General features: G+C 44.9%; 1 protein-coding gene across 4 annotated transcripts in view; it reads left to right on the top strand.

Moving 5' to 3' along the window:
- Positions 1-14,578, top strand: part of sema6a (sema domain, transmembrane domain (TM), and cytoplasmic domain, (semaphorin) 6A) — a 116,550-nt gene that overhangs the window by 55,710 nt on the left and 46,262 nt on the right. For all 4 annotated transcript variants that reach the window (XM_037098327.1, XM_037098330.1, XM_037098329.1 and 1 more), the window contains exons 4-6: positions 8,110-8,170; positions 9,932-9,994; positions 10,610-10,711. In XM_037098327.1, the coding sequence (XP_036954222.1) occupies positions 8,110-8,170; positions 9,932-9,994; positions 10,610-10,711 (226 nt within the window). The remainder of the gene's footprint in view (positions 1-8,109; positions 8,171-9,931; positions 9,995-10,609; positions 10,712-14,578) is intronic.

The raw sequence follows: 14,578 nt of genomic DNA, 5'->3' as shown, positions 1-14,578 counted from the left end.
ACACACACACACACACACACACACACACACACACACACACACACACACACACACACACACACACACACACACGCACACACCCACACACACCCCTCCACACAAACACACACTCTCAAAAATCCAGATTACCTTCTCTCAGTTGAGTCCTCTGGAACAGTCGAGCCTCTGTGGCTGCTGTTCTTCCCTGTCGGGTCTCTTTGGGTCTGTCAGTGGAGGCCACTAGAGTCTCCATTATTGTAGCTGCACCAAATCCTGTTAAAACCCACTAATGACTGGGATTACACGGTCGCCTCCTCTCTCTCTCCTCGCAGCACCAGCGACATCCAGCCACGTCCACACACTGAAACAAAGCTTGCCGCCCCAGTGATCATAATCACCTGAATTAAAAGTTGGAACAAGTTTTTCACCCAAAATGTAACTCCGAAAATACGTAGAATGTGTTCTTACTTGCAAAAATATATTCCACAACCTGGACGTAGTCACTCATGCTCTGGAATTAGTGGTTTTGTTACAGCAGGAGCTGAAGTTACAGGCTGGGTTAGGAAGGCGCGATCAGAGTTTTCGCAGCAAGGTTAGAAGTTTTGATATTGAGAGGCTGACAAAAAGCACTCGCACTTTCCTTTATATAAACTTTACTAGGTTATTACATTGATTACTTTTGTCCTTCTCCCCTTGAGACTTGTTTAGCTGCTATATTGCTGTGTTTTTTTCAGCATTACTGGCTACGTCTGGCTGCTAGCCTAATGATAATGCAGTGCAAAGTAAACAGTGAGGCATAGGCAATCTAATCTAAATGCAAATACTGCCTGGGTTCTGATTCTGAACAGACATATATGGGTATACTTAGAATATTGTGTATTAAGATATGTTGTAATCCGTGACATCCCTTTATCATGTTAGCAATACTGCTTAATGACATTTTCTGTGAGTTGCTGTGCACGGATAATTAATTCATGCACATAAATTAAGTCATTCAAATGCACATGTTCTTATTTTTACAGCATCGATTACTAATTCCTAGCAATTAAAATTGAGATCTTGTGAGAATCTTGGGCCCAAATTAGTCGTTAAATGTAAGGAAAACCCCCTCCCTTATTTTCTTATTATGCATGCTGTTCTCATGGGGCAGAGTGGACCCTGAAAACTGACCCAGCCACACACAAAAAACACACAAACACTCACATTCACATGCACACACTCACAAAAAGGAAAGGAAGAGAGATTGTAGAGCTTCAACCTTCCAAAAGAACAACCTGCCTCAGCTTGAGGGGTGAGTGAACCTTGGCTTGTTGTATTTCATGCCACCCCATCACTGGGGGCCTCTCGGTGCCCTCAGCCCATTCAGAACCCCAACAACTCCCTTCACAGCCCCAAAGGTGCCTGCTGGCTTCCCCGGTTCCCTCCCATCCACTTTGTGAAGAGGATTTGAACCAGGGAAAGCCAAAACAATGTACAATGGAGCCTCCTCTACCACCCATGATCCAGTTATGGAAAGAGAGAGGAATATGGGTGAAGAGGGTGATGAGAGCGAAAGGGGCGGGAGGTGGAGGGGAAGGGCTGGACGTGCAGGCATTTAGTTTGCGAAAAAAAAAGAGGGGTGGCGGCGAAAGGTGCGGGGCGCATGCTAATCGCGTTCCTCTCTTTTCTGCTACCGGAGTGCGAGATAGTCTGACAAAGGCCCAGCAGATGGACCAAGCCGGCCCGCCGTCACCCAGAAGCAGTGCGCTGTTATAATAACCACATTCTTCCACACAAAGCCGCTGTGTTCTCATGGCCACGCATGGCTACATGTCCGATGGAGACCCTCTATGTCACTCTATAGCTCTCAATCTCACACTCTCTCCCGCGCGCTCAGTCGGTCCACTGTCTTGCCTCGACCATTCAGCTCTGTACCCATCCCTTTTTTTTTTTTTTTTCCGCTGCCTCCATATTTGTGTCGGAGAGGATATTTGCATACCTTCCGTCCTACTCATGCATTTTTGTCGCTGAATTTCGGGGAAACGCAAGCCCCACGCCAAGTGATTCACTTGACAGCCGATTGTCTGCACCCACTGGCCATCAAAGCTTCTGTTATTTCGCTTTCATCATCATCGGCACGTCCCCTGTATACAGCAGTGGACTCTTTTGTGTGCAGTCGTTAAAGTCTGTTTGAGTCATAGTTTACAGTCAAGAGGGAGAAAATGATCTGAAAGAGAACGACACAACCCAGTGGCGCGAATAAATGTTAGCCAAGTGTTGTGCGAAACCACGGTGAGATCAAACTGGACGTATGTTTAGGTTGAATTTTTCTGTTTTTCTTTTGTCACGATGCTTTGTTACGGCTTAAGCACAAAGCCACTCGGTCGGGGTTCGGAAAGCGTCACGGTTTGGCTGGCACGCTCACGGATGGAGATTGTCTCGCTTCTCGTGAAAAATTAACCACAGCGCCTTAAAAATATGCGGTGGTGTGACTGAAGCTGTGGACGTCCGTTTGACAGCCTTGTTAACAAGCAGCTAAAACATCTTCGGATGGATTAGTGCAGTCAGACCTGGTAGGAAAACAGGCAAATTCTCACTGGGCTGTAAATTTGAGACTGATTTAAACCAATTAAATTCATGTTCAGACACTTGGGGAAACTTGTTCGGGGAAAAGGACAGCTGCATGTTCGTGCTCTTGAACCCGACAGAGGTTGAGTTATTGTGGTTCTGTGCACTGATTTCACAAACTCACCCACCCGGTCAACAGTGACACCCAGCTCATTAAGAAAATGAAGATACTCTCAAACCCTCGGCGCCTGATTGCTGCAGTCTCTGCTTAAAATGACACTTCGGATCTGAACCCACAGACATGATACACGTGTCATTATCTGCACCTCTTTACTGCATGTCCTTTGCAAATTTACATCATCATGACTTAAGAACTTGCCCAAGAATTCCAACGTTAAGTATTCCAGTGCAAGCTGTGTGTTCATCCAGCAAACAGGAGCTGCTTGTGGCTGATTCCATTGTCGGTGCCAGTATGGGATAACAAATGGGTCTCAAGTAGTAGCCCACAGTCTACAGGGATGGCACGGTGTCAGACTTTGATGACCTCTGGTGCAGATTAATTAAGATGGAGACTGGATGGGCTCAGGCTGAGGCTTCCTGACACTTCCTGATAATTTCATTGGACCCAGTCTGAGACCTGTGGTGTGAGTGGTTCAAGATTCACCGTGAAATGTGACATTAACCGAGGAAACCGTTAAAGGCAGTTCACCTCATGGCAAAGGAGGAGGGCCGATGAGCTGGCATTTACATTGTTTTTTATGAACAGCTATCTTTACTCATACAGTACTGCAGATGGTGTATATTGTTAGATACACACTTCATTGTGTACTGCACTTTGTGAATTGTTACAAATATTTTTATAGGATTTTGTGTGATCTAAAATGCCTGGGTTTAGTTTACAAGTATACAATATCCTTAAATAATTGTTTATGCATGAATGTTTATGTGCACAACTGCATCTGAACGGATTCTATTCTAGAAAACAATAAACAATAGAAAAGCTCTTTTTATGTCCACACTGACCTGCTCAGTACAAACATAAACAGGCTGTTGCACAATAGAAGAATAAGGTTGTATCATTACATTCCAGGGAACAGGACAGGACAGCAGCTCTTACTCAGGGCGTTTGTTTAGTCTGATGCTCAGGGGGTCAGTCCTGAACTCTGACCTCAGCTTTAGGCTGCTGGTCAGCTGGATGCCCCGTTTTCTTTTAGGGGTTTGAAGACTCATAACAGGAAATTATTAACAAAGCTCACATGTTGATGCGCAAGTATCTCTAACCACTGAGCTGAAAGTGTGCTAAAGTTTATTGTAAACATTTTCATATGTTCCTGCTTTACAGCATATAAACTCCTGTTGATGCTTCACTGGTTCATTTACCAGCAACGTTTGAAGGCGAGAAACAAATGTACCATTTAACTTTTCCCCTCTACCACAGTATGGTCGGTGAATTTCCTTTTGTTTCTTGCATTATTCAATGAATAAATCAGCCAATTAGCTGATTTTCAGACAAGTCATCAGCATCTACTGAATAACTGATTAATTATTGCTATGCCAAATATTCTCTAGTTCAGAGCTTTGGCAATAATCGATTAGCTGCCAACTATCATATTAATTGCCAACTTTTGATAAACCATTGATCTATCTGAGTAGATTTTGTTAAGACAAACAAAAGTCAACATGATCTGATTTGTTCTCCTTGAACACAAATATATTTTGGTTTATTCAGTCCTCCGTGACAGTAAACTGAATAATGTTGGGCTGTGGACAAAACCTCCTTTGAGGATGTCGTCTCAGGCTTTGGGAGACACTGATTAACTTTAAATCCCCCCTGGGGACACATAAAGTTTTTTTTTAATTGAATTGAATTAAGAAAATAATCAACATAATTGCAGCTCTACTTTTGTTGCTGCTTCTCTGAGTATGACTGAGTATCTTTTTTCACCATTGGTTGATATTACCTAAAATAAATGCTTAATCAAGAAAATGAAGAAGTGATCAGCAGATTAATCAATAATGATAAATAAATATTAGTTTCCTCTTAATATCCTGAGATTTATGATCCAATAACTACAATAATCATGATACTGCATGTTTTTAAAAGTGTTTTGGTCCAGGATGTCGGGTCATACCTCATGACACTAGTGTAAAATGAAATTTTGTCCATGATGGATCAAGTATCTGAAGCAGGTTTCAGCTCGCCACAAGTAGATTTTCATAGTTTTTTAAATAAATGGAAACCACTGGCTGCCTGGAAGGTAGGAAATCAATTTAAAGACTTCAGGTTTGCTTTTGGAAAATGGTCGGCAATAATGTCAAGTATATATTTGCTCTGTAGTTAACGTTTCTACAACGCACAATACCAGCAGTGTAGTCCTTAAAGTCCCCTGTTCTGTAGAAGTTATCGAGATGTGACTTATCGAGATGTGACTCACGCAGCGGAGGGAAGTGAGCATGTTGTAATATGAGTTCAGGTGCAGCGGTGGAGAGGTGAAAGGGTGCTTGTGCGTGTTTGTGCGAGCGTGTCTCCGTGCACATGTGTGTGTTTGGAGAGCTGGTGTTGACACAGACACAGCCGCTCCATTGTCCTCCTCCATCTCCAGCCAGGATGTTTGAGGGACGCCTCATCGCTTGGCTCCCTCTAATCTCTGCTGGAACCAAAAACCCTGCGGCTGGAAGGCCTCGGCCCTCGAGGACGCTGTCAGCGCCGGGACGAGGGAGGCACAAGGCAGGGAGCGAGGCTGGGAAGGTTACTGCCGAAAATTATGGAGCAGTCAATTATAGATTCCTCATGAGCTGTTTTAAAATTGCAGGCAGTAAAATAACCCACGGGATTACACTAAATCCGCCAAGTAATCCTCTGATTTAATAGCTTTTGATTTAGTTTTGTCTTTTTAATATAAAGTTTGAATTTTAATATAAAGATATAAATGGAGCTAAATGAACAAGTGGCGGAACTTAGGGAGGCATGGTTGAACATTTTACTGATATCATCCATCAGCATTATCACCCATCATCTTTCTTTTTCATTTGAATCTTTCCTCTTCCTCCGTCTGCCCTCTATCTGTGACAAATTACAGTTTCCAGCCCAACAATCAAATCTACTGTAGCTCCACGAGACTGTGGCTCCTGTTACCCTGACAGCAAGGTGGAAGAAACACCGGGACACAGTCGGACCGTTCAGGAACCCCTGGAAATTCAATCCAGATCAATTAGCTTGAGTAGTGCAACGGTAGTGCCACCAGAGAACCTTAATGAGAAACATTTCGCAGCAGAGTTTGCAGATTTAGCCCGAAGTGCTCGTTTTTTGGTTGTTTTTTTTAAAGCGGGGCAGAGTGACAGTCAGCATCTGGCATTTGCTCAAGCAAGTGAACCTGAGTGGAGGAGGAGGTGCACGGATCGCATCTCACTGACCTAAAGTTGACTTCCCTCTTTCGTTTTTTTTTTTTTCCCTTAACTTTCATGGCTGAATATCACTTTTAAATGTTGCGATGGTTGTCCATTTTGAATGAGGCATGAGGAATCGTAGGTGGATTATATAAAAGATGTGTTTTATGAAACTACTTGCCTTAGCCATATATAACAGATCGGGGGACTGTGCACCACCCTGTCCAGCCAAGGTGGTTCAGGTGCTGGTTTGGAGCCAGTGCCTACTTTGGAACCAGTTCTTTGTGTTTCCATGAAAACTGGTTCCAGAACGGCACCAACACTTTGGTGGTCTAGAGCAAAGTACAACTTACATCAGTGGCTATACTGTGACCAAGGACTAACCAAAACCCCAAATGAACCACATTTTTAATAAAACAGAGCTAGTGGCGTGTGTTCTGACTAATCCACTGAACAAAAAAAATTATGATTTTCGCTATCTTTGCCAAATTGAAGCAACAGCTGTCCGAATATCAGTCTGTGTAGACAGACAATGCCAAAGGCTGGACCACTTGAAAAAAGTTGATGTAGTCCGCCATATCGGTCTTTACCAACACGGGGAAATTGGAGACGTGTACAGTGACTGAATGATGTGAGCCTACAGTAGCTGTCAAACCGGTTCTTAAAGTTTTGCAGGTTGAACCAACTCCAAACCAGCACTAGCACCAGCTTTGGTTGCTAAAGAGCAAACTGAAGTGAGCTTGCACGCAGGGAACTGTGCAATGCCCTCCGTTAATAATTGATTATCGTTGATTACAATGGTTCGGCTCAAAACTGGTAGAAAGTGAGCCGATTTTCCAGGAATCTCTAACAGAAACGTCTCGAGAACCAGAGCTAATGTGCTGGAAAAGTGGCTTGATGAAGGCAAGATAGCAGAAATTGTTTGTTTCAGGTGAATAAGGCATGCTGTATTGTAGACGAGTTGTGTGATGTGTTATAATTTTCAGACTTTAGTCTCGGTGTAGACGAGGACAGAAGGAATTGCAACAGAAAAAAACAGCAAAAAAAAAAAAAAAAAAAGAAATTCTCTGTGGCCTTACCGGATATGTGTCCTCTCCCACTGAGAAAGCAGCACTGTTTTCTTAATTTCAACTGCTCTCAAAGATTAATTATTCAATTTGAGCGTCATGGCTGATAATGTACAGTAGACTGGGTTTTATCCTCGAGGAGATGGTGCTGGCCCCCAGGAAAGCGATATAAGTGGATTCATTTCAAGATGCCTGTTCCTCCAAAGACTTTATTAGATTTAGTTAATGAGAGAGCAAGGCAGGCTGACTGGCTGAGCGCAGGTTGGGGAGCTGGAACGTAATTAAGCCGTGAGTCTGACGATGCCACTGTTATACACTTTGATTAAAAACACGTTCAACAGCTAATCTCCCACAAATTAAAGCAGTTACATCGTTTGGCACGGTCACCTTTAGTTCTCTCCTCCTCGAATGAGGAAAATCTCTCCTTCTCGCTGTCTCATCCGCTCAACGCCGCTTCTTCACCTTCTACCCCCCGTGCCCCCTGCTGCCCCCTCCCCTCTCCCTGTCTGCACCCTAATTCTCCTCGGTAAGTAGGTGCGGCTACATGCAGGGTCCACCAGCCGGCCCCTCTGTCTGAAATGTAGTTAACCCTTGTGGGCTTTATGTCTTCCATATGCCCTACTGGGGTCTGTATGGCTGGACTGTGTAATACAGGAGAAGCCTGTAGATTTCCAGGCCAGCACACACAAGTCTTCTTGTCTGAGCTGTAATGAGTGTTAGTATAGATTTCCTGTGGCTCAAACACTAGGCTTAATTGACCTGAACAGCTCTGAGTGACTTGGCACCTCCCGTCTCAACCTTCCCCTCCTCCCCAACACCCCCCAAGACCTTTCCCCGGGACAAAGAGGCTTTGTCCCTGGGCCTGCGCCACAGCGCTCTAAACCTTTGTTGACTGTTTCTGTCTGACAGAGCAAATAGCTCTGGCCTCCTTTTGTTTATTGTCATTTTTTGAAGTTTGAACAAAGTTTATACAAAGCCCCCCTTTCTGACGTTGTTTGCAGCCTTGGGGGAAAAAACAGAGGGAAGAAAAGAAATGGGTTTATTGTTTGTTGAATTTTTGACTGTCTGCTGATGTCTGACCTTTATCTCCTCATCTCTCTCTCTCTGCCTCTCCTTCCATCGCTCGCAGGGATCACATATACACGGTGGACACGGACACTGCCAACAGTGACGAGATCTTTTTCAGTAAGGTGAGTGAGATGTCTGCCTTCCGTGAGGACGCGGTGTTCTCGGCGTGCAGTGATTGACAAAGTAACCCTAATAACCCGGCTCTGAGCGTGTGTTTTACGCGCGCACGTGATTGTATACATGTGCCTGCCAGTGGCCTTACTCACCCGCTCACCGGTTGGAGCCTGCCGTGCTCGCCGCGCTGACCCCGTTAAGAAGATTATCCAATCAATCAGCTCGCCGAACGCCTGCGTCATCCTCGCTCATCGGCGGGACGGCAGGAAGGTCTGAGCGGAAGCTGAGAGGACAGGAGAGGAAGTGAGGGCGGCAGAGGAGGAGGAGGAGGGAGGAAGATGGGAGGGAAGAAAGGGAAGGAGGGTAACATGAGATGAATCGCAAAAGGGCGAGAAAGACAAGATGGATCCCCTCGTATATTTTCAGGTTATTCTAAAAGGCCTCTTATATTTACATAGGCCCTCAGATGTAATAACCCACTCTCCATCCCATTCCAACCACTCCTCGCTGGCATCACTTGCCCCTTAACATAATGCATGCAAACAGAATTCAAACAAGGCCATTCTCGTGTATACAACAACCCGCCTTCCCTCCACCTCATCCACTTCAATGTCAGAGCGCGGCGAGTGGGTTCTAATGAGAGCAGGCTGCAGATGAAAGGCTGGTGGGAGACGCGCTGATTGATTGATGACTGTGGGTCTTTAATCAGTGGCCTAGCCCCAAACATGTTGTACAACAGCGGCGGCTACGCGGCGGTCTGAGCCGGCGGCTGGTGCTGACCCTCGGTATATAACTAAGCTTTGACTGATAAGTGTGTGTGACGATGAAAGAGGGCTTAAAGGTTTGCGTGTTTGTAGTTGACTGGCAGGTACTGGCCGGCTTTGACCCACAGGCCAAGGCAGTGTGTGTGCGTTTGTGTGTGTGTGAGTGCACAAGGATGGACAGCCTATCAATCCACAGAGACGAGCTCCCAGCTCTAAGGCGGGATCTGTCCTTGTTCTGATCCGGGGTCAGTATCTGATTTCCTCCCCGCTGGCAGAGAATTGGAAGTTCAAGGAGGTAAACTGATCTCCGATCAGCGCTCAGAATAAAGTTCACCTCGGAGCAGGTGCCTCATTAGGGGAATCAATGACGGAGAATCTCAGATGATGATTATTGATCACAGTATGGATTGGTTATTGAGCTCTACATTTTTCTCCAATGTGAATGTTTGTCTTGGCTGCTCACACTCCCTCTCGCTTTAAAGAGGCATTATGTAGTTTTGAAGAGAAGGTACAAACTTTATATTTACAATACTAATGATAATAATTGATTTTACTAATAATATTGATATTAAAACTCAGATATTTATGATTTCCATAACTGAATAAACAAGCTGTTTTAAAAGATTTTCAATCAGGTCCTCAGAACGCTGATGGAAGCTGGAAAGGTGGCGGGGTCCGCCAAACATAAACAAAGTAAAACAGATGTGAAGTTGTTGTCAGCTTGTTTGTTCTGCCATGCAAACAAAAGAGTTTATTTAGTTTGTTGAGGCCTAAAAAAACCTCAGTAATTGAAGATCTTTCTCTTCTGATTAAAACTTCCTCCTCAAAACTACGTAGCACACTTTTAGATATTATTTGGCACTTAAGGACTTAGAACTTACTTTTGCTGATGTGTTACTCTAATTTAATTGACATTTTGGTTTTGTAGTAAGTGAATATCTATGCTGTAAACCCATTATGACTTGTTTGAGTCTCATTCTCTGCTTTACTCTTTTTCCCCTCCAGAAAATGACATGGAAGTCCAGACAGGCCGACGTCGACACTTGCAGAATGAAAGGGAAGCATAAGGTGGAGAAAAACACACAAACACACTCAATGTACCGCGACTTCTGTGCTTACACCCCAACTGCATTTATAGAACAAATGTCACCATGTTCTTCTTCGCGGAACACTTCGAGCGAATCACACGTTATACAATGCAGACATCCTGCAACAAATGTAATTTTCTCACAGCTTCTTTGTTTCCCCGTCAGACGCAGGAAACCCTGCAGGTGTAATAACAGACACCCGCAGTCCATAAAACTTTCTGCCGTCACATTTTACAGAGCGCTGCAGAGAGAATCTTCATATCAAATAGCATTTTTATGATATTTACAGTAAGCTATACCAAACCTGTGTAACCTGTGCCTGTAATGATTTCACTGTTGCTCCTGGAAGAGCATTAAAACAGCCTGTGGATATGTCTTAATGTGTCACGAGGAAACGCATTTCATCGTTATGTGCTCGACGATGCCTCTCGCTGGTCTGCAGAGCACTACAAGCTGCACTTCAAAAGAGAGAAAAGAAAGAACCTCTCGTCTTATAAAACCACATGTGGCTTTCAGTGTGTAAGAGTGTCTGTTATTAAAAGACAGAGATGTCATCACGGACTTTCTTTCTTCTCTCTCTCCCGGCTCCCTGCAGGACGAGTGTCACAATTTCATCAAAGTCCTCCTGCAGCAAAATGATGACACCCTGTTTGTTTGTGGAACAAATGCTTTCAACCCCTCCTGTCGAACCTACAAGGTAGAGAGACACACACACACGCACACACACACACACACACATAAAGAAACTGCTCTTTGGTGCTCTTTGCCCCTTTTCCACCTTGATCACAGGCATTCGTCAGACATATTCTGCGCACGCACTTCTCTTTCTGTGTCTCCTTTCTTTCCTTTCCTCCGTCACACACTCGCACACACACACACACGCACACACACACTATATTTTTCACATGCAACCTCAAGCATGTGGAAGTTCTGGGTTGAGCTATCAAGCAATGGACATAGATGGATGACTTTCACAACTCAGCGGGCGCTCCTCCTATGTCTTTATCGCCAGGTGTACTTTGACACGCTCGATTTGGAAGGCAGAGAAACCCAACTAACCGCCTTCTTGCGCGCGCTCACACGCCGAAATGAAGGTCCTGAAATTCGATTCCACCGTGTCCTGTAAACAGATGCCTCGCCGGCCTGTATTCATGCGGACACGTCTGGAATAGATTCAAGATTCCTTTTGGAAAAAGGCAAAAAAAAAAAAACAGCCCTGTGAGGATGCATTTCGGAGAGAGCAGGTAGAGAGATTCAGATCGACTTGACAGACAAAAATAGAGATGTCAAGAAAAGATAGACATGGGAAAAGAGAGAGAGACAGAGAGACTGGCACACAGGGAAACAGATGGACAAAAAAAAGAGAAAAGCATACAAACGATGAGAGTTTAAGGCTGCAGGCAAACAGATAGACAAACATGAAAAGCAGGAGGGCTGCCTTCAAACTGCTGCTGAAAATGTCCCAATTTTTCGCTTCCCTAGTGACATAAATCTGATGTTTTTGTTGCCTCGGTTCTGAGAAGTAAGCAGCATTGCCATTACACTGAGTAAATCTCAGCCCATTCACAGGACAAGTTTAGCCACTTCTGCAAGCTGCAAAACACAACACTGGAGAAGATAGAGTGAAGTTTAATTGGCGATTACCAAAACTGTACATCATGCTTTTTTCTGTATATGTTCATATGCACGTAAAAGATCTTACGTCCGCATCAGTGGGTGCTCCTCTCCACAGAAAACACGCCTCATCAGTAGTTCGGCCTTCAATTCCGTGACTTAATTTAAGCCTATATTTACAGCAGATGTGAGGCTAACTGGAAGTTGAAAACAGGACAGAGTGCTGTGAGTGGTGCTGGTGGTTCAGGCGTGTGTGAGCAGACCAATCAGAGCAGACTTGGTATTCAGCAGGAGGGGACAGGAGCTAAATCAAACAGTTTCAGACAGAAGTTTCAACACAGTGTTGAAGCACCTGTCAGTATGAGAAAATAAAAGTGTTTTTTCAGCATTAAAGCATGTACACTTCTAATAGTAACCCAAAATAAAACTCTGAACCTGATTGATCTTATATGTCTCCGTTAAGGCTCGTGCTCTGCCTGAAATATTAGCAAATGTGATTTAAACAACATTGTCATTTCATTTAAGTATCTGAAGGGGTTTTATAGCTATGAGCTTCACAGATACGAGCAACACCACAAACACAGAGAGAAGGGAAACAACCAGACAGAACAGCGAGGAAGGCAGGAGGGCAGACAGAAAGACTCTGTCCTGAAGGATGTTATTGTTGGGTTTGTTTGGATGTGATGTGATGGTCACGGCACATCTAGATGTTATCAGGGCGGCCTGTGGGGAAAAAAACTCTCCCGCTTTGGTTCACTAGATCTGTTTACCAGAGAAACAAGACATCTCTGCTCCATTGCCTTTGTGGCTCGGCATGCTAAGCACACAGAGTGGACGTCTTTCAATTCACCGACTCCTCCTGCGGGGAGAGCGGAATTTATGTCTCTGCATTTATCAGGCGTGGTTAGCTTTTACAGCCCCTCCGGTTATGGTTTCAAGGTTTGTGTAGCTGCTACTGCACTGATACTGCTGCTAGTCTGGCGGACGTAAAACACGGCAAGGCTCGGTAAAATCCATACGCGCACGCACCCTCGCTTGTGCAAACATGGAAATAAAAATCAATGCATGCTTTGCGTAAATTACCACACACGATAGGGCGATGTTGACATAACCTCAAAATGATTGGGGGATGTTTGTTAACACATCCGTCATGACAATATGATGAAACGCAAGATTTTATTCAAGTGTTCATTAAAACATTTTTCCATGTTTCCAATTTGCACCGTCCAATTAGCCCTTGCATATCTGAGTGAGTCGGTTTAATGTCCTCGCCGCCGCCGCCCTTTTCCTTAAAAATTAATTCCACCGACTAACACTGTAATTATTTTTCGTTGAATGACTGACTGTTCGCCTGACTGGAAACGCTCGGATGAATGTGACACGACTGAATTCAGATTAAATGCAAAGCCTTCTGAGATATCGACATCATTTCAAATGTTCTAAAAAGTGCCCGCTGATCCCTCGCACACAAACACGCAAATGCCACGTACAAACGCCCGTGCCCGCGTTTAGCGAGGGGAACAGCAGTGTGTATGCATCCATACAAACAGTGACAACTGTGCAAACAGGCAAACACACACATTTTACAAAATCATCACACGCATACACACACTGTACTGCTGGCAGGCTGGCAGACTCTCTGGGCAGATACCAGGCCTTTGATGGCGTGCTGGGTTCATCCACTCTGCTTGGTCAAAAGTGTGTGTATGTGTGTGTTCGTGTGTGTGTGTGTGTTTGTGGTTAAATCCACCTTGGCCACAGTTTGCCTCTCCATCTCCCCAGTGTGACAGCGCTGAAAAGAGCTTCTGTTTCGGGGCCAGCCTCATCCCACATTAATCAACAGCGCTGCAAGGGCGAGCGGGAGGGAAGGAGGGATGGATGGGGGAGCAGAGGTGGAGGCAGACAGAGGGGGGTGAGAGGAGACAGAGGGGGCATGAAGGTGCTCCCGCCCCAAAAACCGGCGACATCCCCTGCTGTCCTCCGTTCCAACACCTTTTCCTGCCTGGATACCTTTTTATTTTTACCTCTGTCTGATTCATTCATTTTCTATTTATTTTTTTTGAACAAACCCACTGATTTTTTCTCTTCATTAACTCCCCCTCGTAATCCACCTCTTCACCTTGTGTTGATAGTGTCAACCGAACTCACCCCCTCGTACACACATGCATGCAAACAGAGAGAAAAAAAAACAAAAAACACCAGACAGACACCTTGGCAGCCGTGGCACTGTACTCTCCCTCGGCACCTCGCAGCACCCAACTCTCTCCTTCTATTCATCCCCCCTCTCTCCCTCTCTCCTCTCCCTCCTGCCTTAATTCCCCCCCTCCCCCCATCGCTCCCACCACTCCGCCATCTTTCCCCTCTGTTGCTTTCTCCCTCTGTCACTCCCTCGCTGTGTTGTAATAATAAACATCCCATCCAGCTGGGCTGATATATGACTGGAGTCAGTTTCATCGCCTGTTGCCGGGCGAATCGGGGGAGAATCAGTGGGGATGCTTGGAGGCAGTGGGTCCCAGGTGATGCGTCCTTTTGGGCTGACACTCCTGGACCGAGGTGTTCTGGGAAATTTAATCCGTGCCAAGGCTTTGCATTTGAAATATGATTGAAGCGCGCAGAGGGATTTAGGTGACATTTCATCAAAACATGCCTTTCGATTGTCGGTTAGAACACATAATTAATTATTTAAATTATTGTCCTTTTTGTGCAGCGGTTGACTTTCTGGTTCCAAACGATTAATCATTTTCGAAATTGAAGGTTGAGATAAATGAGGTTATTCCTATGTTGGTTAAAGTAACATATTTTCTTTCAACAGCTGCAAACACTCCAGCCTCCTGCTCGGGCGTAAAAGGTGGTCAGGGAAAGGGTCCATCCTCGCAGGGCTGAGAAACAGGTTGCAGAGAAATGGGCCATGACTATTAATCTCCTAGGGAGATGTGTCCTTGTTTGGTTA

This window comes from Acanthopagrus latus, chromosome 5, assembly GCF_904848185.1.
Source record: "Acanthopagrus latus isolate v.2019 chromosome 5, fAcaLat1.1, whole genome shotgun sequence".
Classification (NCBI taxonomy): domain Eukaryota; kingdom Metazoa; phylum Chordata; class Actinopteri; order Spariformes; family Sparidae; genus Acanthopagrus; species Acanthopagrus latus.
Note: the sequence above shows the minus strand (reverse complement) of the source record. Positions and strands in the feature narration are given on the sequence as shown.